At 35.3% G+C, this 27228-nt stretch overlaps 1 protein-coding gene across 4 annotated transcripts; it reads left to right on the top strand.

Annotated features, from left to right (window-relative positions):
- The first annotated feature begins 2403 nt into the window (after positions 1-2403).
- LOC109104129 (echinoderm microtubule-associated protein-like 2) lies at positions 2404-21501 on the top strand. Of its 4 annotated transcripts, none has more exons than XM_042771295.1 (22): positions 2404-2620; positions 6285-6470; positions 6767-6893; positions 9394-9498; positions 12806-12834; positions 13646-13775; positions 14121-14270; positions 14973-15042; positions 15770-15880; positions 16045-16140; positions 16712-16846; positions 17214-17313; positions 17510-17664; positions 17960-18085; positions 18447-18578; positions 19187-19254; positions 19411-19499; positions 19753-19850; positions 19937-20024; positions 20115-20210; positions 20421-20551; positions 20636-21501. In XM_042771295.1, the coding sequence occupies exons 1-22, from the start codon at positions 2551-2553 to the stop codon at positions 20759-20761; spliced, it is 2418 nt and encodes an 805-aa protein (XP_042627229.1). In that variant the 5' UTR covers positions 2404-2550; the 3' UTR covers positions 20762-21501. The 4 variants fall into 4 exon arrangements, with proteins under 4 accessions (XP_042627229.1, XP_042627230.1, XP_042627231.1 ...); XM_042771296.1 differs by lacking the exon at positions 2404-2620 and adding an exon at positions 4715-4941; XM_042771297.1 differs by lacking the exons at positions 2404-2620; positions 6285-6470; positions 6767-6893 and adding an exon at positions 9208-9266.
- The last annotated feature ends 5727 nt before the right edge of the window (positions 21502-27228 follow it).

Genomic DNA, 27228 nt, shown 5'->3' with positions numbered 1-27228 from the left:
ACATTCCTTTAGGTCCAAATCATTTGCATATTCATACTCTTCCACACATGGAGCAACTGCATTTTAAAGTTACATGCTTTATGAGTGTATGACAAACAAAACTAACTTTTACTGAAATATGCCAAAAAAAAAAAAAAAAAAAAAAAAACATTCTTGTGTTGAATGCAATGGCCTGTGATGGCAGATTGCAAATGGCACTTCTTGCACCAGCCAAGCAACTGCCATTAAGTTAAAAGTTCAAATGTATGCCAACAGAGAACTGATTCCATTGCATGAAAAATGTATTATTTAAATATCTTTCTAACAAATGCTGAGACATATCATCATATCTTGAACATCAAATCACTGTAGTTTTGTGCAGATAGAGCTCAATTATCACTTTAAGGAAAAGTATTCCTCTTAAAATTTAGTTACAAACAAGTTTCTCAAGCCTTTTAAGAGCACTTCAAAATATGTAATTTATAAAATTAGTACTTTGAGGATTAAGTTACACATTTTTTTAATACTTCAAATACTGCAGTGTCTGCAGAGTGGAGACTTTTAGTAGAATGATGGAAAAATCGATAGAAAATTCACAGTGCATATCTTTCTCATTCTCCCTTTGTCTACAACGCAATTTAAAACTCTTTCTGCTCCATTCAACCATCCAGTAGAAAAACTCTGACCTTACATAGTGGCACACATGGGGCATTTGTTATTTGACATCTATATCGGAGCTCTGTTCTCTTCTCTCTCCCTCCTGACACGTTACCAGGGAGTGATGAAATGAGAAGTGAATAGAGCAATGGTGCACATGCAAATAAAGCCCAAACATCAAGTCAATACACCAGTTACCTGTTTGCCTGAACTGCCTACCATAAAGATCTTGCATAAGCATGACCCATAGAGCCATTAACAATAACCACTCTTGATTCATGAATGAGGGGTGTGATAGAGCTGCTCAAAAACAGTCTGAGAATAAGTTGGCTTATGTCACTTCCTGATTAAATGGTAAAATGAACATGTGAGCCTCACTCACTTGAGAGACGCCTTTGTTTTGGCTTAATGAAAGGGAAAAATATAAACAAACACAAATATGACTGTTGAGGCTTCAATGTCAAATAAATTCACAACTCGCTGTTGCAAAAATAAATAGATGTTCAGTGATCAGGGAAAAATAAGGCGAGTCAACAGGAGCAAAAACATGAAATTACAAAATGTGCTTGACTGCAATATCAGTTGGCATGCAATATCCATCTACCATAATTCTTATTTACCAGCAATTATGTAGGCTTGTTTTCACCTTGCAACTCTGCACATAAAAATAACCACAAACAAACAAATTAGGATTTACTCTCCTCTGCCTGAAATGCTACTAAAGCTACTCATACCGGAAATAAACAAAGTTTCAACAAGCAGCCCAAACCTAGAAATATTCAATCAATATTGATTGAGTCAAATATTGATAGTATACATTTAACAATGTATCTATAACACATAGGCCTACCTGGGGCATTTCTGGTGCACTGTACTGTAAGTAAAAAGGTTTACACTTATTTTTGTAGTACATGTTTGATACTGATACCATCTTTACCTGCAGCAGGGAGTCATTCACATCACAGAGCGAACATAATTCAACACTGAATAAAAACTGGCGTTTTGAGCGGTGATTGGATTCTATCTCGAACATCTCTGTTAGGCCATTGCGTTCAAGAGATCAATAAACAAGTCTGTGATTGGGTAAATTTCTCATCCCTGCAAAAACACAATGTGAACAGAAACATTTAATGTTCTCCAGAGCCCAAACTCAAAAACGCAATTGAGCGTTTAATAATAATATTATATAATTACAGTATCAACTGAGGGTGCTCTCGCTTTCGTTTCAGGGTGCTTATATTTAAAATTGACATTGTAATTTATCATTTATCAATTTACATGTTTTTACCAATGATCAAACATTAATTGGCGGACTCCCGGTTGAACACCCTTTGTGTAACTTAGTAGTGTATTCGCTGAATGGGCCAAATACAGAAACGTTTGGAGCTTGACACCGTCATATCTTTTTTTAATCATACCTACACCGCCATCTATTGTTAAAAAGTAGAAAAACAGTGGCTTGACTGTCAAGGACATGCCACTTTATGACACCACCATTAATAGCAAGTAAATTCCCAAGATGAATATCTCTAACGTTAGACCGGCTAACGTTACACACGACAATGATGATCTATTCATCTCTTTCATACCTGTGCACAGTAGTCAGATATCTTGATGTAGCCTTTGCCCTCATGGCTTGCTAATTTGACTAACCTAATCTTAATATATACACATCATGCTCATGAAAACAGTGACTGCATATTATGGGACTCCAAAAGTAAACATGCTCTCTTGCTCCCTCTGGGTAGCGGATCAGCTGTGAGGCTGTTGCTATAGAAACGCAAGCAGCACAGGTTGTCGTGGGTTGTTCGGTGGAAAGGTATTGAAGGCACTCGTATGTCAGGAAAGAAGGCAGGAGGATCGGAGGACCGGGGATTTAAAAGAAATAATACAGGAATTGACCAGTAGAAGGACATGTCGGAGCGAGTAGCTTCATGTGGGAACCTGTATGACACGAACACCCTTCTGCTTCGGTATTGCAACGGTAAGTTTGGCAGCGACTTGACTGAGCATTTATAATGAATGCGCTGGAGAGAGCCTCGAGAGATGGTTTTGTTTTCTTTAAACGCGTGTCGAACGTTAACGAATGGTGTCTTTGCTATTAATCAGTTTTTACATGAACATTCCAACAATACATTGTTATTGACGTGTCGGTGCGTCTCTGCCTGCGAGGGCACAACAAAAGAAACTGTCTCCTTGTTGCCAGTGATGAATATATTTGTTTAAATTATGATCAGTTTTATATAGCCAACATGCAAATTTTATTTTCCCCTAAGGCATTTGCTTATCGCGGATGTGCGGTTGGGATCAGTATCAGGTACAAGAATGAACATCTACTCAAGATTCAGACTGGTGTTAGATATTAGAGCATTTCAGCCCTAGCTACATGATTTGTCACATGGGTTTACATTTTCATTCATTTTCTCCTCATCTGTTGATATGCTTTGAGCCTCTCATCCTCTCATCCTGATTCAGCTTGCTTCACTGGGCCTTTGTTATTTGATTTGTTTTGCATAAGGTTTTAGTGGAAGGAATGTACTGAGTTACTTATTTATTGTCACACAGTAATCTAGTGTATAACATTATGCACACACTAAGATGGATTTACCCGGATTACAGTTTATCCCTAGTGATAACAGTATGTTGAAGATCAGTTGTAGGCCTAAACATCATGTCTGTTGTCAGCATTATCATGACTATGCAAAGATTTTTAATTAAAAATGATATTACAGTCAGATCTAATCATTAACAAACAGTAGCCAATTTTTAATTTACTTTTTTTATTATTATTATTTACAAAGCATTGGTTCTCGACTAGTTTTGCTGTAGGAAGGAGATTTTGTGTTGTCAAGTGTTGTAAAAGAGGAGAGTATGATTTTTTTTTTTAATTTTTTTTTTGTTATTCATTTTATGGTATGTTTACATTTATTCATTCGCAGATGCTTTTATCCAAAGCAAATTGTCAAAGAGCAAACAATACTCGTAATATACTATGCCAGGTTTATTAGACAACTATATTAGGAAGCAAGAGAAGAGGACACATTCAAAGAAGAAATATAATTAGGCTATTTATTTATTTATTTGCATATGCGAAATTACTTGTTATATCTGACAGTTTTGTTATTGTAATACTTAAACAACAGCAGGGATGTGACTTACCAGTCTAAAACACTGTTCTAAATATTGCACTAGTATTAGCCAGTCTACCAACTGATGAATGTGCTTTAAAATACCATAAAGTCTGTTTGGACACACAGCCTTTGACCTAAACTGCAAAAGATATGGATAAGATAAGATGTTCCTCCTCTATTCTAACAACAGTAAGCCTATTGTTTTTGCTTGCTTAATGATTATATGGGTAGTTGCAAATTATTATTCCCTTTTAAAATAGTTTTTTTTCCCCCCTAGTGTTGCAGAGCAGACCTGCAATTCCTTTAAAAAATTAGCATACAGTCGATCACTGAAGGTCTTTAGGAAATTAAATATTATAACTATGGTGTCCTTATGCTAACAACCATTGTGCACAGCTTGTTGTTGTTGCTGTCGAAACGACTGGCATGTTTCATCTTCGTTCTTGTGCATTACAGGTTCTCTCAAGGATAGGTATCAGTGTACATAGTGGTCATTGTTTGGGTTTTCCAGTAAATCAATTTCTGTGCCAGATGGTTTGGCTGGACAACAGATGGATGGGTAGACGGTATATGATGAGCCTGAGTCAGAGAGAGGGTCTGTCCTTGTACAACTGAATGGTTTAGACTGATATTAAACACTGGATCTGCATATCTGAGGTCAGGCTTTGATATTAGCAATTCAATAAGTACAGTAAAAATCCCTAATGTGAGTCTTATGTAATTAAGAAAATGAGCATGCGCCGTGGGGGTATAAAACAAGTTGTAAATTGTAAAAACGCACGTACACACTTTAGTGTCCCATTGGTGGAGAGGCTAGTCAGTGCACTTCCTGGTAGTGCCTGGCCGATGCATCAGACAGGTCTGGAGTCAAGCCAAAGCTCTCTCTCTGCCAACAGCACCACCAGCAGTTTTCTACCGCATAGGAGACAGGAAACAGCGTCCAGTTACAAACATCACCCTTCTCCTCTTTACACACAGCAAAGGGTGGGGGAGGGGGAGGAAGGGAGGTCCGGACTCGGGATCAGCCATCCAGCAAGCTAAGGGAAAGGTGGGAGACAGAAACCTTGGCCAGGGAGGCGTTTGGCACCTTTAGGAACCCCCTAGAGAGCTGCAGAGGATCAGGCTGTCTAAGAGCGTGACTGACAGGCGGACATAGTACTGACTGGAATGGCAGGTAGGAGGGGAGTACAAACAGAGTGGGATGATGAATATTTCAGCACACTCGGTCACTGAGCATTCGGTTTCCTCCAGACTGCTTTTTGTAAATGTGGCAGGAAAATTCATTTTAGTTTTGTTTATTGTGTGTATTTATAAGTTGTATATTTAAATGCAACACATTTGATGGCTGCCATGGTGAATCAGTATTGTTAGCATTTGAAACGTTCCCAATTGTTCGCTCGGGCTTTCAGTATTTGTTTTCAAGTAATTTTAATGGAATTTTTGCGTTATGAGCACATTTTGTTGGATAAATAAATATTCATAAGTTTTTAAAAACAGATGTTTTGACACTTAAAAATGCACAAATTTTTATTCGTGCAAACAACCTTTTCTTTGAGTTAGCATTTTTTTCAATTACTTATAACCAACTGGATTCCAGTGTTGTTATAGTGGAAGTGACAGGTGTCCTAACAGGGTAAACACATGTTCAAGCACTTTTTGTCTTTGTTTTGAATAATATTTCTGTTGTTGTATCATTTGAAATGTTTAGTTCAAAAATACATTTGTGCTATAATTCATTAAAGTTGATGGCATTTGTTTTGATATTGTTTTGATATTTGGTTATGCAAATTTTTTGTGACCAACTAGTGTGTAAATTAAAATGGACTTTCCACCTTAGGCTAATAGGAGTGACTTTTTTAACCACATTCTTTCTGCAGTGTCTATCCAAACTGTGTTGTTTAAAAATGACTTAAAGTTGTAGTTCTCAACCAGGGGGGCAAGGCCCACTCTGGGGCCCCAGCAAACTTTCAAGGGACAGCAGGATGATTTGATTTAGTATACAATTTTTTTTTATTTGCATATATTAATATTAATAATAATATTTGTAAAAAGAAATATATATTTCTTTTTTTAACCCCACCTCCTAATAACTATTGTATTCTATTTATTTATTTATAAATTCCTGGAACCACAAAATTAATTTTAGGTAATAAATATATCAGTGATCCACGTTTCTGATTAAAAAAAAAGTTTGAAAACAAGCAGCTCTGTCATAATTACAGAAATCCCAAAGGAAATATCATACCTTATATACCTTATAACGGGAGGCCTTTGAATAACGTGTTGGACTTTGGGGGACCATTGAGTCAAAAAGGATTGAGAACCACTGGTTTAAAGGGATAGTCATCATTTACTCACCCTCATGTCGGTCCAAACCTGTATGACTTTTGTCTTTGGAGCACAGAAATATCATCTTTTATATCCCTCAGAAGAAACAAAGTTATACAGATTTGGACAAACTACAAATTCAGTTTCCTACAAATTCTAATACTATAACTATCTGTCTGTCTCTTTCAGATGATAATGTATCAGCCGGGAGTGGGATGGAGATGGATGACCGTCTTTCTCACCTGGAGCAGAGGGTGCAGTTGCAGGAGGATGAGATTCAGTTGCTGAAGGCGGCGTTAGCGGATGCTTTGAGAAGGCTGGGCTGCTGTGAGGATATCACACAGGCCAGCAGCAAGAAAGGTGGACCTACTAAAGGTCAGTGCTTCATTATGGCCCTCTGTGTATTGTCATTAAGTCTTTAGAGCCTAGAAAGTTACTTTTTCATCTAAAGCAATTTTCACTATAATAATCTGAGGGTAACCTTGTCCAAGGGTGCATTACTGATTGAACATTATAAGATGTAACCTAGATTCATAACTGTAAGGATATTTCAACCCTAAGAGCTACAGGGGATGTATTGTAATACTTAATATAGTGGTTACATAAAAAGTTTACATGTGGGAGGTGAAGATAATTTGCATGTGATCTCACTTTCTTTCTTCCTGATTTAGTTCGGCAGATACTGCAAGCTCTGCCATCCAAGCCTCTGACAAATGGCTATGTGCAAACAAAACGCTCGAGTGGCTATCCTTCCTCTCCCTCCTCTCCGAAAAAGGAGGTGATGATGTCTATCAAAAGGTGAGAGTTATAAGCAACATAGGTATAATTTTTAATTGCATATTATTTTTCAAATGTCATTTTATTGTTGAAGTTGCACATGGTGGAAATGTTTTCATTTTCCCTACATCAACAACATCAGTGCAGTATTACTTCTCTACCTCAAGATGGTGATATGGAGTAATAAACCAGTTGGACCATTTAGTTGAAAGGATGGCTATAATTAAATTTATTCCTGTGATCCAAAGCCATTACTCCAGTCTTCAGTGTCACATGATCCTTTAGAAATCATACTGTTATGCTGTTTAAATTGCTGTTTAACCCCTTAAACAGGCAAGAGTGGAAAATGATAAGCAAAAAATATTTTCATGTCATTTTTTATATCATCTGAGCTTAAGTAAAACATATCCAAAAGAATTTTTGAAATATTTGATATATTTTGGATTTTATGAGTTGTGACTCCCAGTTCACGTTGCCTGATTAGGGTATAAAAAAGGACCAAGTCATTAACTGTTACTGGCCTACTTGCCACTGCATGTTTAAAACAATTATATCCTATACTTTACCTGATGTAATGTTGACAAATTATATATCATTCAAAAGCTTACGAACTCAAGATTCAGCCTGTGAAAACCATTTTGAATTCGGACCTTGCTTTACCATAAAAATGGTACTTTAACCCCTTAACTGTCACCTCCATTTTTTAAAATAGGCATCCAAACTTAAATTGTTGTATTTTATGAACACTTTAGAATATAGACCTAAGGTTGGTCTATTTTTAAAGACGGAAATTAGCAGATTTTGGCAAAAGTGAATTTTTTTCAACAAATCAAAGTATCAAAAAGTTATAGAAGTTTAAATGTACTGTAAATAAAATGCGCTATATTGATTTTATTATATTTTATTTATTATAAATATTTTACATAACAGGTTTTACTCTAAAATTGGTATTAAATTAAAGCCTTGTGTCTAAATAAGTTATGTTCCAGATTTGAAGTTGATATGAAAAAAATTGAGGTTCCTGTGAGATTTTATTTAGGGCATCATACCACAAACAGCCACTGGGAGCCATCAAAACTACTTTGAATTTTGTTTAATTAATTTTTCCCTAGATTTCTCTGTCAATTTTACTTCAATACTCAAAATAACCACAAAATATGGAATCCTGAGACTCAGACCTTTCCAATGATATGTTTGTTGCCAAGATTATAAAAAGTTTTGATTCTAAAAGACCGTAATGCTTTTTGTAATATGACACTTGACACTGCCCACTAAGGGGGAGGAGACCGTCATAATATTTTAAAGTACAATTTCTATGGTAACGCAATGTCCGATTTCAAAATGGTTTTCACAGGATGAATCTTGGGCTTCTAAGCTTTCAAATGATATATAATTTATGATGATTACTAAAAGATTTTATAGAGAAAAAGGACAACAGCAAAAAAGAGCGCCAAGCGTCCCACAGGTGGTACGGTGACAGTTGACACCTAGTGGGTGGTGTCAGGTTTTGTATTACACAATTTATTTGAACTACTTTATAAAAAAGAATTTTCTAATCTTGACAAAACACATATCATCGGAAAGTTCTGAGTCTCACGGTCCCATCTGCCAACTGTTTTTTGATATTGAGACTGAAATGTATAAATTTGATACAGGAGAATGCATAAAAAACACCCAGTGGCTATTTTTGGTACAACGCCTAAAAATCTCATGGGAAGTTACATTTTGTGATATCAAATTAAAATTTAGAACACAAATTGGTTACACATATGACTTTGATTTGATAGTAATTTTAGAGTAAAAATTATTTTGTAAAATATATAGTTTATATAAAATATTTAGAGTACATTTGATTTACAGTAAATGTAATCATTTTTTGAAGTTGCTTTTTCTTTTTTTTTTAAAACAAGACCAAACTTATGTCTATATTCAAAAACATTCTTAAATTACAACCATTTAAATTTAGTGTAATTTTATAATTTGTAAAAAAAATTACCTCAGAATAAAAAGATGTTTAAAATTAGGGTTAATCCCTTTTTTATACCCTAAACAGGCAACATGACTCAGGAGTCACATACATTTCAAAACGTGCTAAAAAACAACATAAACAACATATGACTCATTTTTTTTCTTCAGCACCCTAAGACAATGTTCAGAATTAATGTTAGCAGTAATATAATTTTTTTTCCAAAAGAAAAGTAAGTTTAATATATAATTACCTACTTCAAAATCTTTATGTTCTCCACCACTGGCAGCCAAGTTGGATTTAGATCAGGCTGACTAATAGATCACTGAAAACTTGAAGCAAATCATGTGACCAGCATACTTGAGACAGACCAGGCATTGATAAATGATAAAAGGATTTAATAAAAAGGTCACGTTGCCTGATTTAGGGTTAAGTAGCATAATATTATTATCATTGTTGATAACAGTCGTGCTGTTTTGTTCTTTTCTTTGATGTCTTTCTTTCCTGTGCCTCACTCATTCTTCTCCACCTCATGCTCTTGTCTCTGTGTGTTAGGAAGAGCATGTCCACAGAACGCCTGTCCACGGTGAAGAAGGAGATGGCAGACTCCCGCAGCAGAACCACCTCATCCAGCAGCTCAACATGTGGAAAGAGAGACAGGTACCATTTCATCTAAATAAAGTGTGTTAAACTCAATGATGTTTCTATACAAAGAGATAAAAGTTGAGTTCTTCTCCTTCCCTCCGAACCTTGAGGCAAGTACAAGACTACAGCACAGAGCTTAAAATAGATGCTACCTCAGTGTCTAATTAGATGACAACTCAGACCCATGGTCAGCAAGACACCAGAGGCAGTGTAAGGGGGAAGAGGTGGACCATCCATAGAAAACAGTTTTTAAAATACCATTTTATACTATGTTTTGAGCTAAATCTAAATCATGAATGATATAATTGTTGTCATTTTACTGTTGGTTTGAAATTTTATGAAATACTTAATAAATCATGCACACAATTTATAAATCGAGGGAACGAAATAGTAAATCGTACATACAATTTAGCCTACTTTTTTTTCCTGCATGCTATGTGCGGGGCTCTGTCGTTTTCAACATGGATAAGAATTGTTTGTTGAGCAGCAAATCAGCCAAACGTTTGAACATTTCTTAGTTAGAAAGATATTTCAACTAATAAGTGCACTTGTGCATACAGTAGGAAAGCTTAGGAAGAATGTGGTCAAATAGTCATAAATAATTTATGCCGGGCATACATGGATTTCCAGGAAGGAAAACACTGATGTTTAGGTTAGACGTCTGTCCATAGAAGTGTTATTGACTGAGATCCTATCAAAGCTGTAAAACAACCACTGGGAAATTCTCATTAAACTTTCATAAACAGAAATCCATTAACCATGTTACCACTTAATATAGTGTTACATTAAATTAAAAAAAAAAAATCAAAGTGAAAAGAATAACAACATCTGAGTAGGGAAAAATTCAAAAAAGCCCAATAAGCATTTGTTGCTTTTATTTATGGCATGATGACTGTTTGAGATTAAACTTTATATGGTGCATGGCAACCATGCATGTCACTTGGTTGACACACTTCCCACTGAAACAGTCTCTTGACCGCAGAGTGTTTCATATTACTGCATTGAAGCACAGGGGGGTGTGGTCAACCAGAAAGGGGTTGTCATGCACACTGAGGAAGTCTCCTGCCATTGGTTAGGGAGGTCCATGTTCGTGCAGAGCTGAAGTTAACTCAAACAAGGAACTCAGTCTTTTGCCTGACGCTTCTGAAAATTCCAGTTATAGCACTTTAAAGGAATAACGGGACGAACAACATGAAGAGGTCAACCAGGTAAAGCTCAAGTTCTTGTTAAGCACTTTCAGGTCTTCAAAAGAAAAACTTTTGGTAGTTTTAGGGTGGGGCTGATAATGTAATTGCTTTCAGCTTCCCGCAACAAAGCTAACATAGGAAAGCAAACAAGAATATTCTCAGCATCATGGCTTATAGATAAACAAAGCGGACACACCTGGGCTGAGTTTGTGTTTTAACTTCCCAAATGGGAACAATAGACTTTAAAAGCATACATGTCTAGAATCTAACAACATTTTTCATGTGCATTTTACTTTGCCGTCGCAAAGCTTCACTTTTGTTTATCTTTAAGGCATTTTGTGCAACATTTTGTGAGTTACTTAACAAAAATGTGCATGTTTTTCTTATGGCTTTAATTATCATTTACATGAAAGATAGTTACCCATTCAACTTCCATTTAAGTTGAAGATTTGCTACACATAATGCATGAGTTTCACTAATTGCTTTAGTGCAATCTGATTTAGATATTGATCGTTTTTGCTGCTAAGTAGTATGTATTAAGCATGGAGCCCACCCACTGCCACACACACACAGCTTTTAAGGCAAATTAGATTGAGCGCTTTACAGCAGGAAAGAAAATGGTTTGAAGGACATAATGTCCAGAGAACTTCCACATAAATCTTTTGTGGTGCTTTTAATGTATAAAAGACATGAACTGTCAGATTGGAACACGTCATCAGTGTTATGTGTGGAATGGATGGGTGTAGAGTCTGTGCATTAGTATGAGGCTCCTCTGAGGTCAAGCACATTTGTGGCACATGCTTGCAGCATTATATTGAGTTATGGTTGCTACACAGCCTAGAGTGATTACTGGTAAAAATGGATTTTTCCAGTGTGTGCTAATGAGAAAATGGCTTTGTTGCCAGGACAGCTGCCACTGTGTGTATCATCACCTTAAATCAGATGTGTGGACTGAAATGTTCCTTAAATGCCATTTATAAATTATATATATATATATATATATATATATATATATATATATATATATATATCTATATATATATATATATATATATATATATATTATTTTTATACAATAAGCATGATGTTGGTTGTAAACAGGGTTCAAAATGAACACCCAGCAAGTCCAAATGAGAGTAAAAAGTGACGGTACATGCACAATCCAAATCAAAGCATTAAGAAAAATTATACATGTTTTGTGTAATATTTGAATATTTACTTAAAATTTATATTTCCAGAACTCCATGTGGTGACATATGAAAACTGTTCCTCGCATTTATGGCAGTATTGTATAATTTTGTCTACACCACTCTGAATAGGGGTTATTAGGGATGCTTTGGTGAGGCCTGCTTTGGTTCAATCTTTTCTTTAATGAAGTGTTTGGATGATTTCAGCAGGACTGCGTGGACACAAACAGATTGTGGGAACATTTCTATTCATCTACACCCACAATCCTTCTGTCTTCCCATTACATAACCTTTTATTTTACCCTAAAGAAAGGTCAGTTTTTTCCAGACAGAGAAACGGTTTGCTGTCAATTCTAATCCCCATGTGGATAGTTGAGTCCTACAAACCTATCCCAGCAAATAGGACTGGATTGATGGGTCTAATTTATTGCGTAGCTATCTGAGACAGGCTGTCAATCATGACAGTCATGCATCAGCATACAGGAAGTGGAAAACTGTTTGGTTAGGAAAAGCAGTTACAAAATGCATGCACAGACACAAACAGAAGGTTTTTTTTGTGTATAACAGTTTCGCCACATTTGTTTTTGATGCAAAATCCCCTCCAGTGCTGGCACCCCTTCAAATCTGTTTAGTCATGTAAACAGGCTCTAAATCTGCCTGTACTAAAGTTGAAAGCAGTTTTGGGTGACCCTCTCCTCCTGTCACTTTAACTCTATGTTCTCTCCATTGCACAGAGCTCTGTGAGAGGCCACGTGAAAGCTGGGTCAGGATTAATGGATGAGCTCAATGAATTAGTCATTCTCTCACAAAACACAAGTCAAAGACAGCAAACAAAACTTTTCAGAAATGGTTTTTAGAAAGTTTTTGTTTAACTTTTTTTGTCTGGATTGTAGTCTTTGAAGGAGTGAATGAATAAATGAATGATATCGCTCTCTTTTGTTCTTTCAGCAAAACCAAAGAGTGCACCCTCAATGCTGGTAAGTTTTTGTCTATGTTAAAGTAATACGGTGAATATCATTAAATAAAAACACAAGATGGTTTTATTTTGACCTCGATATCAGTATATGTTTGGTCTTTTGCTTTAAGTGCTTTGTGACCACCAAGAACAAACTATCAAGTACCTAACAATACCCTAGCAACAGCATGTCAGTGTTGTTAATAAAACACTGTAATAAAATATTAATATCAGTTAAAAAACTTAAAACTGAAATGCTGCCTTAGCAACTAACTAATGACATAAGTCTAAGATGAAATAGTCAAATTACTAAAACTGAAAAAGCTCATAACAAAATGACTGAAAATTAAAGTTAATTCAAAATATTAATAAATAAAATAATAGTATATAAATAATACTAAAATGCACTTGTACATATGAACTGTGGCTGTAAGTTTTGCATTAAACCTGTCTAGTTTTTAAGTACAACAGAATATTAGTTCCTTTGAGTGTTTCAGAGGAGGAAATGTTTTTTATTTATTTGTTTGCATAAATTTATATGCATGTGATATTTGTTAAACTATGTTTAACTAGCCGTGCAGGGAGATACTGAGCTCTGTGTTATGGGAAATGTTCCTTATAAATTAGCCTGAATGGAACGCATTATCCTCTGCATTGCAGCTAAAAACTATTTAGATTGCCATAATGCCTCCAGTCAATCTCATTTTGTAATGGGTTTCTAAATGAGCGTAGTTCTGTCAGCAGAGCCTGGATAATTTGACAAATCATGCCTAACAAACCATGTTTACTGCTTGTTTATGTTTGGTCACTTATGTTTTGTTCCTCTTGAACAGATGATGGTTACGTGAGGATGTTCATCCGTGGACGTCCAATCACCATGCATATTCCAGACCAGCTGAGGGAAAGTTACAGCCTTGACAACAAAGTGGAACTGCCAGAGCGCAAGCTAAAACTTCAGTGGGTGTATCCTTGCAGTTGTCTTTTTTTTTTTTGATGCAGCTAGATAAATTGTATTTACTGTAACAATGTGTGAATTTTACCATATTAAAAAAATAAGAATTTTATAGGAGATTTGCTTCCAGTCTTTCTCTTAATTTTTTTATTTAGCCCATAAAGAAAATTAATTTAATTAATGATTATCAGTTAACAAAGTGCATCAGAGATCTTCAAAACTGAGCTAAATTTATAAATAGAATTGAAACCCATTTAAAAATGTGACACAAATTAATGTTGATTTAATAGCTCACATCTTTGCTTATCTACTACAGTCCGTGGAAATGCATTTTGTTTCTTAACACACTCCATTAGTTATGGCTATAGGGGAAGAGACTGCCGTTCCAACTTGTACCTGCTGCCAACGGGAGAGATTGTGTACTTCAATGCTTCCATAGTGGTGCTGTACAATGTAGAAGAGCAGCAACAAAGACACTATCTGGGCCATAATGATGATGTCAAGTGGTAAATATACATTAAATAGATTTTTAAGAGAGTTTCCACATGCTTTTGGTAAGTTATTACACTGTTTGACAGCACTGGTTGAACTACTGCAGGAGCTAAATCAGTCCAACGTTGATGTCATACAGGGAAATCATATGCAGATTATTCTCAAACTAGGTCATTGATCAAAGGTCCATAAGATGTTATCATTGTGCTTATCATCTTCATGAACAAATATCGTATACCACTGTATCTCTATCGTTTGAAAAAAAGATGACAATGCACTCAGGAAGTGTTGCTAGTTTAGCTCTTATCTTCAAGATAAGCGAATCCCGCTGTATATTCAAATACACCTGCAATCAGACTAGATCTCTTCTGCCTTCTGTTTTTCTCTTCTGTTTGGCTGCAAGGCAATGCTTCTTCTATTAGCCATTCAGAGATTATTTTATGTAGATCTCTTCTGCTGTAACAGAGTGTGATCAGCATCAACATGTTATTTATTGTAAAATATTAGTTAATTAGCATTTGTTTCTAATTAAAATAACACTGGAATGCTCTCTCTGGGACTGTCAAAGTCACTGCTGGTTTGCGAAAGTTGCAGCCTGTTTACAGCTTTTCCTGGGATCAGACTGCATTCATTTATGGTTCCCTAGTGAGAGGGAGAGAGAGATTAGGAATTTTTTCTGACAAGCACTGATCCTGAAAACAATGTTCTCTTTGCAGTTTGGCCATCCATCCAGACATGGTCACCATAGCAACAGGACAAGTTGCAGGAACATCCAAAGATGGCAAAGTTAGTTCACATTTACATTCTGTAGCAGTATAATGATTTGTTGATCTTGACCCAGCCCTCTGTGTGCTTAGAAACAAAACCATTGTGCTCATGTTCACAGTTTACACTAATGTTTTAGCAGCTTACAAAGGGTATTGGCTTTATGAATTATACTTTTAATCAGGAAGGGTGCATTAAATTGATCAAAAGTGACAGTGCAGAAATGTATAATGTTAATGGGATTTCTATTTAAATTAAATGCTATTCTTTTGAGCTTTTTATTGTTTAAACAATAAAAAAAAAAGGTTTCATGGTATTCACAAAATATGTAGCAGCAAAACATTTTCAACACTTATAATAATAAGAAATTTTTGCACCAAATCAGCATTTTAGAATAATTTCTGAAGGATCATGTGACACTGAAGACTGGAGTAATGATGCTGAATATTCAGCTTTGCTCTCACTGGAATAAATTGCATTTTAAAATATAATAAAAAAGAAAGCAGTTATTTTAAATTGTAATAATATTTATGAATTACATTTTATTTTTTTTTAATATTTTAATATTTGGTTTTAATCAATGATTTTTTTTAATAATTATTTGTATTTTTATTTCACAAGATTTTGAACTGTAGTGTATGTAAAATAAATAAAATGTGTAAATAATGATTATGTGAACTATTCCTTTAATCTGTTTTAGAGAAGCTATGATCATATGCATATAACTCAATCTTTGTTTTCCCATCAGGTTTTGCAGCCTCATGTCCGTGTGTGGGACTCTGTCAGTTTGAACACTCTTCATGTGATCGGAGCAGGTGTGTTTGACAGGGCTGTCACCTGTGTTGCCTTCTCAAAGTCGGTAAGCAATCTTTTCCTTTTAAATACTGGGTAAATAATCTGTGCTTTGATGCCTTATTATGAGAAATCTGCACAGTGGGAATAGATAATGAATATTTGATCAATGATAAATGGCTGAATGGACAATGGTATTTTACATGGATATAATACCTCTTCTCTTTACAGAATGGTGGTGCTCATTTGTGTGCGGTTGACGATGCAAATGACCACATTTTGTCTGTTTGGGACTGGCAGAAAGAAAAGCAACTGGCAGATGTTAAGGTGAGGCAAGGTGACATGCTATATAAAAGAGTGTGTGGCTGCTTTATTTACAGTTTCGTGGCATAGTGTGTCTTGTGTGATAGCCTTTTTTATATAACAGAAACCTGAGTGTTTACAGACCGCACATCTGTCACCATGACGTCTTTTTGGCGTCTGCATGTTCATCTGGAAGTTGTCATGTTTGTTCTCTTAATCTTGTAATGAAATGACTTGCACCACCTATGAAATCACTTTCCTAACATCACCAATCGCTCTTATTTTTTTAACCCCTTCCTTTCCAACTACCGGGCTCTATCCTATTATGCAACACCCACCGAAATAATTTTTTTTTGAATGGAATATTACATTTCAAGCTGTTTCAGGTAGATTTGAAAGTGTTTAAATTTGTTTAAAATGCTAAAATGATCATGATTGCACACAAATATATAATTCTAAAAGTTTGCAATTGTCACAGATGTCTTTGTGATGTACGTATATGTGCTTACTGGGAAGTAGTAAAAAAAAATTTGCCACTTCATCAAAGTAGGAATGCATCACATTTTGTGTAACATATCCACTCACAATTTTGCAGTGTTCCAATGACTCAGTTCTGGGTGCTGTCTTCCACCCCATGGAGGCCAACTTAATTGTCACCTGCGGGAAGTCTCACATCAACTTTTGGACAATGGAAGGGAGTACTCTTGCAAAACGCCAAGGACTGTTTGAGGTTTGCAACATTTACTTTTCTGTATTCCGACAAAAATACAAAGTCAGCACAGAGTGATCACAGAGTTGAATGCCTATATATGATTTTTTTTTTTTTTCATTTGGATGTTACATTCTAAATCCCTGTTTATTATTTTATTTATAGTTTATTTTAAATCCCTATTTTTTCTTTTCTTTTTTTGTTTTCATTTGGATTTGCGTTCGAGTTCCCCTTTATTTTAGTGTGATTTCACTTTAATTAAATTTTTTTTTAAATATTTTATTTTTTATTTTATTTTATTTTGTAAGTTGCATTCTAAAACCCTATGACACAAAAATCTTTTAAAATGGTTTTATTCAATGAATTCCTATTTATGGTCTGCTTTCAGAAACATGAAAAACCCAAGTATGTACTCTGCGTCGCTTTTGCTGGGAATGGAGATGCAATCACCGGAGATTCTAGTGGAAACATCTACATCTGGGCAAAAGGTCATTTTACATTTAAAGCATTTTTTTCTGCCAAAATACTTATCTAGATGCCACATTTTTAAGAAATAAATTGCATTTAATCCAAGTTTTTATCTGCTGTCAGTTAGAAAAACAGCACATCCATCTGTTTGACTGCTTTCGGTGGAGATACTCCCTCAGTGCAGCCTATGATTTGATGATGAACTCTGATTTAAAGGTGGAAACCGGATCAGCCAGGTGGTTTCGGGAGCCCATGAGGGTGGGATCTTCTCTCTTTGTGTGCTGAAAGATGGAACTCTGGTGTCAGGTGGAGGAAAAGACCGCAGGGTGCTGCTGTGGGACCATGATTACCATAAAAAGAGTGAGCTTGAGGTGAAGTTTTCTTGTTCTTACTAAACAAACAAAAGCTTTACTGACATTCATAATGAAATCCAGACAGCAGTGTTGAACTAGATACTCATTATTAATGATCACGCTTCAATATGACTTTTTGACGTTATCATATTTCTAGTGCAGAAATGTAATCCAGACATCCATTTGTCTTATTTATTAGATCCAGATACATCAGCACTGAATTCACTTAAGTCAGAACAATTTGTACAAATCATGTTTTAGTTGAGATGCACAGATTGCATGTTCCTTAACATATTTCTCTCTGTGTAATCAGGTTCCCGAGGCCTTTGGGCCTGTCCGCACTATAGCTGAAGGAAAACAGGACGAGCTGTTTGTGGGAACAACCCGAAATGCTGTGCTACGGGGCTCTTTCTCTGGTTCCCTCACTCCCATTGTTCAGGTATACGTTGTCAGATGATAATAAACTATGTTTAGATGACTTTTGGCAATAATATCTTTGCCAAAATTCAACAAGATCACAAAATTTTCCTTCGGTTTCTTGTAACCAGGCCTTTGATAATAAACAGCATATGCTCTGGACCATATTGCAGTTTATATTTGCCAATATCTGCCCACCTAAACATGAAGAGGCCAGATGTGAAAAAAAAACAACTACAGTTATGTGTGTTTACATGCCTGATGGGATAGATTATGCAACAAGAATCAAATCAAGTACAGGTCATGGCCTCTGGGCCTGAGACTGGTTGTTTGGATGGAAAGCTGGCATTCCTAGCCTGGTCTCTGTTTTCTCTCTGTGAAAGGGTCACACTGATGAGTTGTGGGGCTTGGATGTGCATCCCAGTACTGAGCAGTTTGTGACATGTGGTCAAGACAAGCAGGTCTATCTCTGGGACACCTCTTCCCATCTGCCTCTGTGGAGCAAGGCCATTGAGGTTTGTATGAACGCTGTGTTTACTTTTACATTCCTGTAATATGAAAACATAATCAAAAAATGATCTCATCTGCTTTGCAAGTTTTATTTTGTACATTGTAGTTCACACTGAAGACGAGTGACCAAGTTAGACATTTTCAGAATGTTCTGCTATGGATATATTTTTTTTATTTCTGCTATGGATATATATGGAGCATAGAATACAAATGCATAGAATAATGATCATAATATAACATCAAATGTTTTCTTTTTTTTTTTTTTTTTTACATATGTTTACAAAATAGAATTTTTTTTAATATTTATGAATTTGTGTTTAATTTAAAAATAATTGTTAATTAAAATATAAAAATTAATTGTCTAATTTTAAAATATTTTGTAATATTTTAAATGTATTATAAAATGTAATTTTATTTTAACATTGTATAAAATGTGCATATATTTGCATGCAAATATAAATTTGCAATATTTATTTTTACTGTAATTTTTATGTTAAAATATAAAAATGAAATGCATATATTTTATATTAAGATATTTTATAATGCAGTTGTAATTTTTTTTTTCTTTTACATTGTAATTTTATTATTTATTTGTTTTTTGTTTTTATTCTAGGACCCTGGGCGTTCTGTTGGGTTTCATCCCAGTGGCACTGTGCTTGCTGTGGGCACCATGACAGGAAGGTATGATTGCACATGGGAACTTTATAAGCATTGACTTAACATTTAACAGCTCTGTTTTAAATTTGTGATCTTCATTTCGTAGCTGTATATTAAATTAAAAACATTTGTAATTATAATATAAGAAGAATTTTTTTTTTTTTTTTTTTTTGCATACAGGTGGTTGGTGCTGGACACTGACACCCGTGATCTCGTCTCTATGCATACAGATGGCAATGAAATCATCTCCGTTGTTAAATATTCTCCAGGTGTGTTTAGTGTTATTTTGTGCTTAACTAATCGTTATTCAATGTTCGAATTTTAACCTATTTTCACTCTTTCAAAATACATACAAAGTTTCAGGCTGCATTAATTTGATCAAAAATACACTAAAAAAACATAATATTATGAAATCTTAATAGTTTAAAATGACTGTTGTCTATTTTAATATTTTAAACCCCAAACTTGTGATTGGTAGTGTATGTGTCCAAAATCACCACTCACATCCTCTCTGTCTCATAGATGGGGCGTACCTGGCTGTGGCTTCCCATGACAATTTTGTTTACATCTACTCTGTTACTGAGAATGGCAGGAAATACAGCCGTGTTGGCAAATGCACTGTGAGTTCTACAACGGAATAAATACATCATCGCAAATCGGTTTCTTTTCATTATAATTAATTGGAGATCATGTCTTGTGTCTGTAGGGACACTCCAGTTTTGTCACTCATCTCGACTGGTCCACCGACAGCCAGTTTATTGTAACCAACTCAGGCGACTATGAGATCTTATTCTGTGAGTTGTTTTCTCACCTAACACCTTTGTCAGTGAATGAAGCTCAGATGTCATGTATTAATGGCTGGTTATATGTTTCCTGTTAAAAAGGGGAGGCATCCAGTGGGAAGCATGTTACTAGTGCAGATGTAGTGCGGAATCTAGAATGGGCCACTTCCACATGTGTGCTAGGTTTCAGTGTGTTTGGTAAGTCAACCTTACACATAATATGGAAGAAAAAAAAACTGTTTAATAGTATCCTGTATATATTATCAGTTTAATATATGTTTTCCTGGAAATGGCTATGTAATGTTGAAATAATGTTTTGGGGATATTATCAAAATAAGACATTTTTTTGCTCAACTTGTCCCTGTCCATTTATTTTATTTCATTTTTTGTGTTTTATTTTATTTTAAGGAATCTGGCCAGAGGGTGCTGATGGCACAGACATTAATGCTCTATGCAGGTCACATGACAAAAACCTCCTTGCCTCAGCTGATGATTTTGGCAAAGTGCACTTGTTCTCTAACCCCTGTTCCCAGCCAAGGGTGAGATTTGTTTTGCATCTTATTTTCAGTATTGGCCATTCTATGCAATCATACTTGATTAAACCTTTTTCACTTCATCCACAGGCCCCCAGCCATATCTATGGTGGGCATAGCAGCCATGTGACCAACGTTGCCTTTCTCCATGACGACAGTCATCTTATCTCAACTGGTGGGAAGGACACCAGCATTCTTCAATGGGTGCTCGCTTAGTCACATCTGAGCTGTCCTGCTGCAACCTCACTGTAGACTCCTGCCCACTAGAGGGCAGCACTGCTGTGCCTAATTCCATTCTCTGCTGTCCTGTTTGCCTGTATTGTGTACTATGTTATTAGGTTTTTCTTTATGTGCTGGAACAGAGTCAGTTTTGTCTCATGTCCAGATGTACTAACCATGATTGTTTGAGGGGTAGAGACTAAGCTTAAATCAGTGCTAATTGGCAAACTCTAGTACAGGGGTGTCAAACAATTCTTTAAGGGCCAGAGCCCTAAAGAGTTTCGTTCTAACCCTATTCTAACACACATACCATGTAGTTTTCAAATAAGCCTGAAGGACTTGATTAGCAGGATCAGGTGTGTTTAGTTACTGTAGGGTTGAATCTACACTCTGCAGGGCTCCGGCCCTCCAGGAATAGAGTTTGACAACCCTGCTCTAGTCTAAAGTGAATTGTACACTTTGCTGAATCACCACCAGAAGGAGCTCTAGTGCAGGAGAAGAAGCATGTTGTCTACTGTTGACACTATTAAAGCCTGTTTAAAGAGTTTTAGCTGCTATTTGTGTTGCAGACGCCTATAGAAATATATACTGCTGTCACGTAGTGGAGGTTGTATTTTAATATTGGAAGTACATTATAGTACAAGTTGTGGCACTTGGCTTTTGATGCATATCTAAGGGTGAAATTATGCGGTGCTTTGCCTTTTATTTGTTAATAAAGTTTCTCATATAGCAATGAATTTCCTTGAAATCCTTGAAGGGTTTATCATAAAGCATCTGATATAAGATGATTTTAGAATATATATGTATAACTGAACCTTATATGATTTGAATATACTGACTTAAATCATTTAGAATATATTATTTAAATATTATATATTTTATTATATATATTTATATAGAGAACTATATATATATACATATGCATTTATTTGCATATGTGAGTGTATTCATATGTATATGAAATTATTACAAATCTTTTTCAGTTGTATACATATAATGATATACAATTTCATATACACATAATTAAATATTCAAATTCCTTTTTACTATCTAACTGTAAAATATATAATATGCAATATATAATATTTCAATAATAGATTCAAAATTTTTAATTTAATCACATGTATACTATATATGTAAATTTTATATATATATATATATATAGTTTTCATAGATATCATAACAACTCTTATATTTGTTATGACCTATTAACAAAATGACAAGAGTAAAGCTCTGTTGCTGTTTTCTTTAGTCTTTTAGTCCATGCTATTCTATCTCCTAGCAGATGTGTATTTAGGAGTATGAACTATATTTACAGCCAACATTTACACAGAGACAGTCAGAAAGGTCATCGGCTAAAACCTTAAAACATAAACAGCCACATGCATGATCAGTTATTTGGTGTTAATTAAAGCATACTTAGTACTTTCACCTCATTCCAAGTATGTGTGGAGGTACATAAATAGATTATCCTAGTAGTTCCTGAAGGCATGAGTTGCTTTCTGCAGTGGCAAATGAGGAAACTGCAGAACATTTGCCCTTCCATTTCTTTCTTCCTTCTCTCTAATCATACTCTGAGTGTCTTTGGAATTGAACGGGGAAAGTGTCAGAAATATTTTTTACATTGCTCCACTCTTTTCTACGTTGTTACAGCTGAGCACAGCATGGAGGCAGAGTAAGCTCTGGCATCAGTTTACACGAGAAAAAGCCTGTCTTTTCATTTCTGATTTTATCTGATGATTAATAATTAGTTGAGCATTGCAGAAATCAAATTCTCTGATGTTCGCTGTGCAACAAGCTGGCATGCCTTTTTTTTGACATGCTTCACACACAACAGTGTCCTAGAATGAAAAGAAAAAAATATTCTTAACATTAATAGCAAACAGCATTCAAAGAGGAAGTGCAAATCTTGGATAATTGGTTGCTCAGCAACGACACAGTAGATATTGGCTTTGAAAACCCTCATGTGTGGGAGCGCTAATCTACAGCTCTCCAGCTCCTGAATGGAGGGGGAAATAATATCTGCTTCTTAGTGAAATGAAAAGCTTTTCCTTCTTCTTTTTAGACAAACACTTCTTGAGAAGAATTAGCCGGATGGAGCTTGCTCTACCGCTGTGACGAGCAGCAACTTCAAGTGTTTTCAGCCCAAGATTAAAGCCAATGGGAGCTCAAAATAGACCTGCTTTTAAGTAATAAAAAGTGGAAGCATCTGTCCAATAAATGTGTTGTGCCTAGTTTTATCGCCTTTCCTTTTTATAATGAAAGAATAATAAAAATATGCCAAGATCAAAAATTTATCAGTCAAAAAGGATTTTTTAAATTACTAAATGGCTCTCTAGAATTCTTGATTTTGATTGGTCAGTCGTGCCACCCAGCGGTCTGACATTTCCTAAAGTTTGTGTATAATGCTGTGAATCAAGCCTCTCATCCGAGTAACTGAAACTGGGGCTACTTTAAATAACTGTCTTGTTTCATACAAATGCAATGGAGCCATCTTTCATTTCTGGTATCCAGTGCATAAACAATTTTAAATATGATATCAGAAGAGATTATAGTATTGATATTACTGTTACATTGTTGCAGCGTTCATCTTGTTGCTATGCCGATTATTTTGTTTGTTGAAGTGGAAGTAATTTACTTTTCATTTTCATATAACCTTTTATATCAACACTGCTTACTTGATATATCAGTTATAAATGATTAATCCTTGATATATTTGGATTACTTTGCCACACTGTTATCTTTGTGGTTAAAGTAGTAAACAGATATTTCAAAAATGTGTTGTCTGTTTGGCACAAAATATGCAAAATATAATCGAAGAATACTGGCCACTGTTATGGATTTTTTTTTTTTAGACATCCAGACATTGTAGACACCCAGACTCCAGTGTGTGACCTGACATTCCAGCCTTGTTTCATTCTGAACCCACAGTTTTCAGTCTGCTTCTTGGAGACGAGGTGACAGAACAGAAAATAAACAAAGCTGTCATCTGGGATTGCAAGTAAACATCAGGGAGGAAGGGAATTTGTCTAAGATGTCCCTAAACACACAGCAGAAAAGTGTCCTAATGCAAGTGTGTAATGGGTTCTGACCACTTCACAGATATGAATTCTCCTTCCCCACTACGTATTCCCAAAGCACAGGGAAACTGATTTATATGTGCTGTAAAATATATGCTGACACCACAGTTATTTTCTCCCTGACTTGAAGATTGCATGAACTGAAAATGTGAATCCATCACATGCTGTTTTTGACCACCATTCTGATATGACCTTTTGCTCTCATGTTTTGCCTGCATGAACAGACCATAGATACTTTATGGTTGTGACACTGGGGGTTGATCATAGTGTAATTGGATTTCTCCGAGGCATGCCCTTGTACACAACATCAGTGCTGATTAATGTTACATTACATTTAAGTCAGAAAGGTGAAATTGTCACTGATATTTCAAAAATATTGATGGACAAGGTGAAAACAATACAATGGTTTACAACAGAGCATATGCTGTATAAGTTTTTATGCACCAGACAACAAGGATGAATTGAGAATGCCTTTTCAAGGTCACTTCAATTTCTGAATTTGAATTGAGGATGCAGAATTGCGATTTCAATTTGAGTGTAAGAAAGTAAAATTAAAATTAATTTAAAGTCAAAGAAATGGTAACACTTTATAATAAGATTCCATTTGATAGCATTAGTTAAAATAAAAAAAAAAATACTTCTAAATTTTAGTCAATTTTAATTTTAACATTTACTAATAAAATTAAAAAGAGTAGTATCTGTTATGTTTTAATGGGCCTGAGCTAACATGAACTATCAATGAACAGTTGTGTTTTTATTAACTACACTGAAAAAAAAAATGTGGTTGGAAAAAAAAAAAATCCAATTTCCCAGAATACATTACTTTTGTTACACTTATTTGAACTGCAATTCAGTCATTTGTCTTCTTGTTGTTCTTTCTGGAAACCATCCTTGCAATACATTACTGTGTTATACATTATACATAAACATTATATGTTATACATAGACATTTAGACTTTAATCTGCCGTAGAAGAAACAAGCAAGGACCTTGAGTAAACTGAATGAAAAATTTACTTTTTTTAAATGCTATTTTCATAAACCTGTGAAGTTCACATTATAATGTAAAGTTAGGAGAAGCAGTGTTGGTGTTTGGTCTATGATTTGTGATCAAGACACCCAAACAACCCTATAGATGTCATCAGGCAATGTAGGGAATTAATAAATGGGAAAATATCAGGGAACAGGCTTGCATTGTTAAGAGTTACATGCAGGCTATTTCAAGGTTGGAGCACTAAGAGGCTATGATTTGGAAACTATTTCTGCCACAACAAATTTAATTCTGCAGGTAAATTTAGCTTTATCTAATATTATACAGTCATATTGAACAATACAAGTATTGAGCAGGAAGGTCCACTGCAAGTCCAGATGTTTCTGAGTTGAAACCAGGCTAGTGTAATGAATCCCTCTCCTCTTTCAAGCTGCCAAATACTAAGTCTGTGGCTCTTATCTCCTTGGAGATTTTACTGGCTTTGTTTATCAGGCTTGTTTGTGCAATGCATTTGACACACCATTTGTCACAGCTGCAGGTTGGCTTGATGTAGCACTGCTTCATTACAGAGTTATTGTGACCTCATGTGACCGTGGATTATGGAGCCCAGATGTAGAGACTGTCCCCTTGCAATGTTATTTAGACTTTTGAATGCTAAGGGTGGTCCTTGCTCATTAATATATATATAAATATTATTATTAATCTTTAAATAATTTACAGATTGTTTTATGAACTTATAAATGAGTGTAACACGAAAGGTTTATGATTAAAACAACAACACTGGACCACCTAAGTAACTGTCAGGATTATTTCAAAGCAAGTGATTGGACGGTGAAGTGTTACTTGGAAGGCCCTGAGAGTGATTCATTCTTTGTTTGTTCATCAAACAGTCAAACTGCTTTTATGCACATTATGTTTTTTTGAAGCCTGGCGCAACCTCTCATCATGTCTTCTAAAAAAGAGTGCAGTTAGGGGAGGCCTAGGCATGAGTTTTAATGGACTCTAATGGGCTTGTTAGTCCTTGGGGAAAACCACTGCGATGTACAGTAGTACATGGCGGGGATTCATTGCTGTTTACAGGTAAGTTCAGTTTTAAGTGACTGCTATAATATAAGTAGTTGAAGACAGCATTATTGTGTTACATCCATTTATTAGGGATTCCATATTGTTTTCTTAATAATTCTTATTTCAAGTAGATAATATTGACAAAAAAAAAAAAAAACAACAACCAAAGATTTACTTGATTGTTGTATATTTTTTATGGTTTTAAACTTTAAAACATTCAGGAACACAAATAATGTTTCTTACAATATAGTTTAAATATTTTTCCCCTAAAAATTTAGGACCCTTTTCACATATCCGGGTTTCTCAGCAGCAGAAGTCCTCATAATTGGATAAACTTCTATAGCAGTGAATGGGAGAATACCACATTTTCCATTTGCTCAAATAGCAAAAGAAAAACTCCATGACAGTGTTTTCATGACTTTCAAAAATAAATAAATAAATAAATAAATAAATAAATAAATAGAGGGAGACTCACATTAGTGTTAACTAGTTTTTTTGTAATTTGATGTAAAGGTAATATAATACAAAGTATAGTGTTTTAAATGTGCATAAATAAAAAAAAATACAAAAAACTTTTTTGCAGTGATTTTTTTTACAAGGATTTACAATGCTGATGACCGTTTAAATGCGTCATCACAGTCTTGTGAAAAGGGTCCATTCTAGGGCAGGGGTCACCAAACTTGGTCCTCGAGGGACGGTGTAGTTGAGGTCTCTGTTTATATTTCATAATTGTTTTTTGTCTTGTTATCGTTAGTTAGATGTTGTCAGTAGAGTAAGACAAGCAATTTGCTTAACATTTCTCATTGATAAAGCACATGCTATTGAACAATTTCCGACTTCCACCTTAGTGGTAAGACAGTTTGACTCCTAACCCTAAGGTGGTGGGTTCGAGTCTTGGGCCGGCAATACCAACACTGAGCAAGGCACCAAAACCCCAACTGCTCCCCAGGTGCCGCAGCATAAATGGCTGCCCACCGCTCCGGGTGTGTGTTCACGGTGTGTGTGTGTTCACTGCTGTGTGTGTGCACTTGGATGGGTTAAATGCAGAGCACAAATTCTGAGAATGGGTCACCATACTTGGCTGTATGTCACATCCCTTTCACAATTTGCATCTACTGTAATTTTGTTAAAATGTACATAAAGGTTTTCAAACATTTAATTTACCATAGCAACCGCGTGCTGCTTGAGCACTTTAAGTAAAAAATCCATATCGATTAGTAGGCTACATGAAAAAAAAAAGTGGGCTAATTGTTCATCATAGTATACAATTCCGTTGTGGGTAGCCTATATCCAGTGGTGTAGTCTAGTTTTTTGTAATGAGTATACTGTG

Source organism: Cyprinus carpio, chromosome A15 (assembly GCF_018340385.1).
Source record: "Cyprinus carpio isolate SPL01 chromosome A15, ASM1834038v1, whole genome shotgun sequence".
Classification (NCBI taxonomy): Eukaryota; Metazoa; Chordata; class Actinopteri; order Cypriniformes; family Cyprinidae; genus Cyprinus; species Cyprinus carpio.
This window is presented reverse-complemented; position numbering and strand designations above follow the sequence as displayed.

What these genes read in the sequence shown, in the direction of transcription:
- LOC109104129 (XM_042771295.1), top strand. Translation starts at nt 2,551, where the DNA reads ATGTCGGAGCGAGTAGCTTCATGTGGGAACCTGTATGACACGAACACC. An exon ending in GTGGGCACCATGACAGGAAG is followed by an intron (nt 19,255 to 19,410) that starts GTATGATTGCAC and finishes TTTTGCATACAG; the next exon opens with GTGGTTGGTGCTGGACACTG. An exon ending in CGTTGTTAAATATTCTCCAG is followed by an intron (nt 19,500 to 19,752) that starts GTGTGTTTAGTG and finishes TCTGTCTCATAG; the next exon opens with ATGGGGCGTACCTGGCTGTG.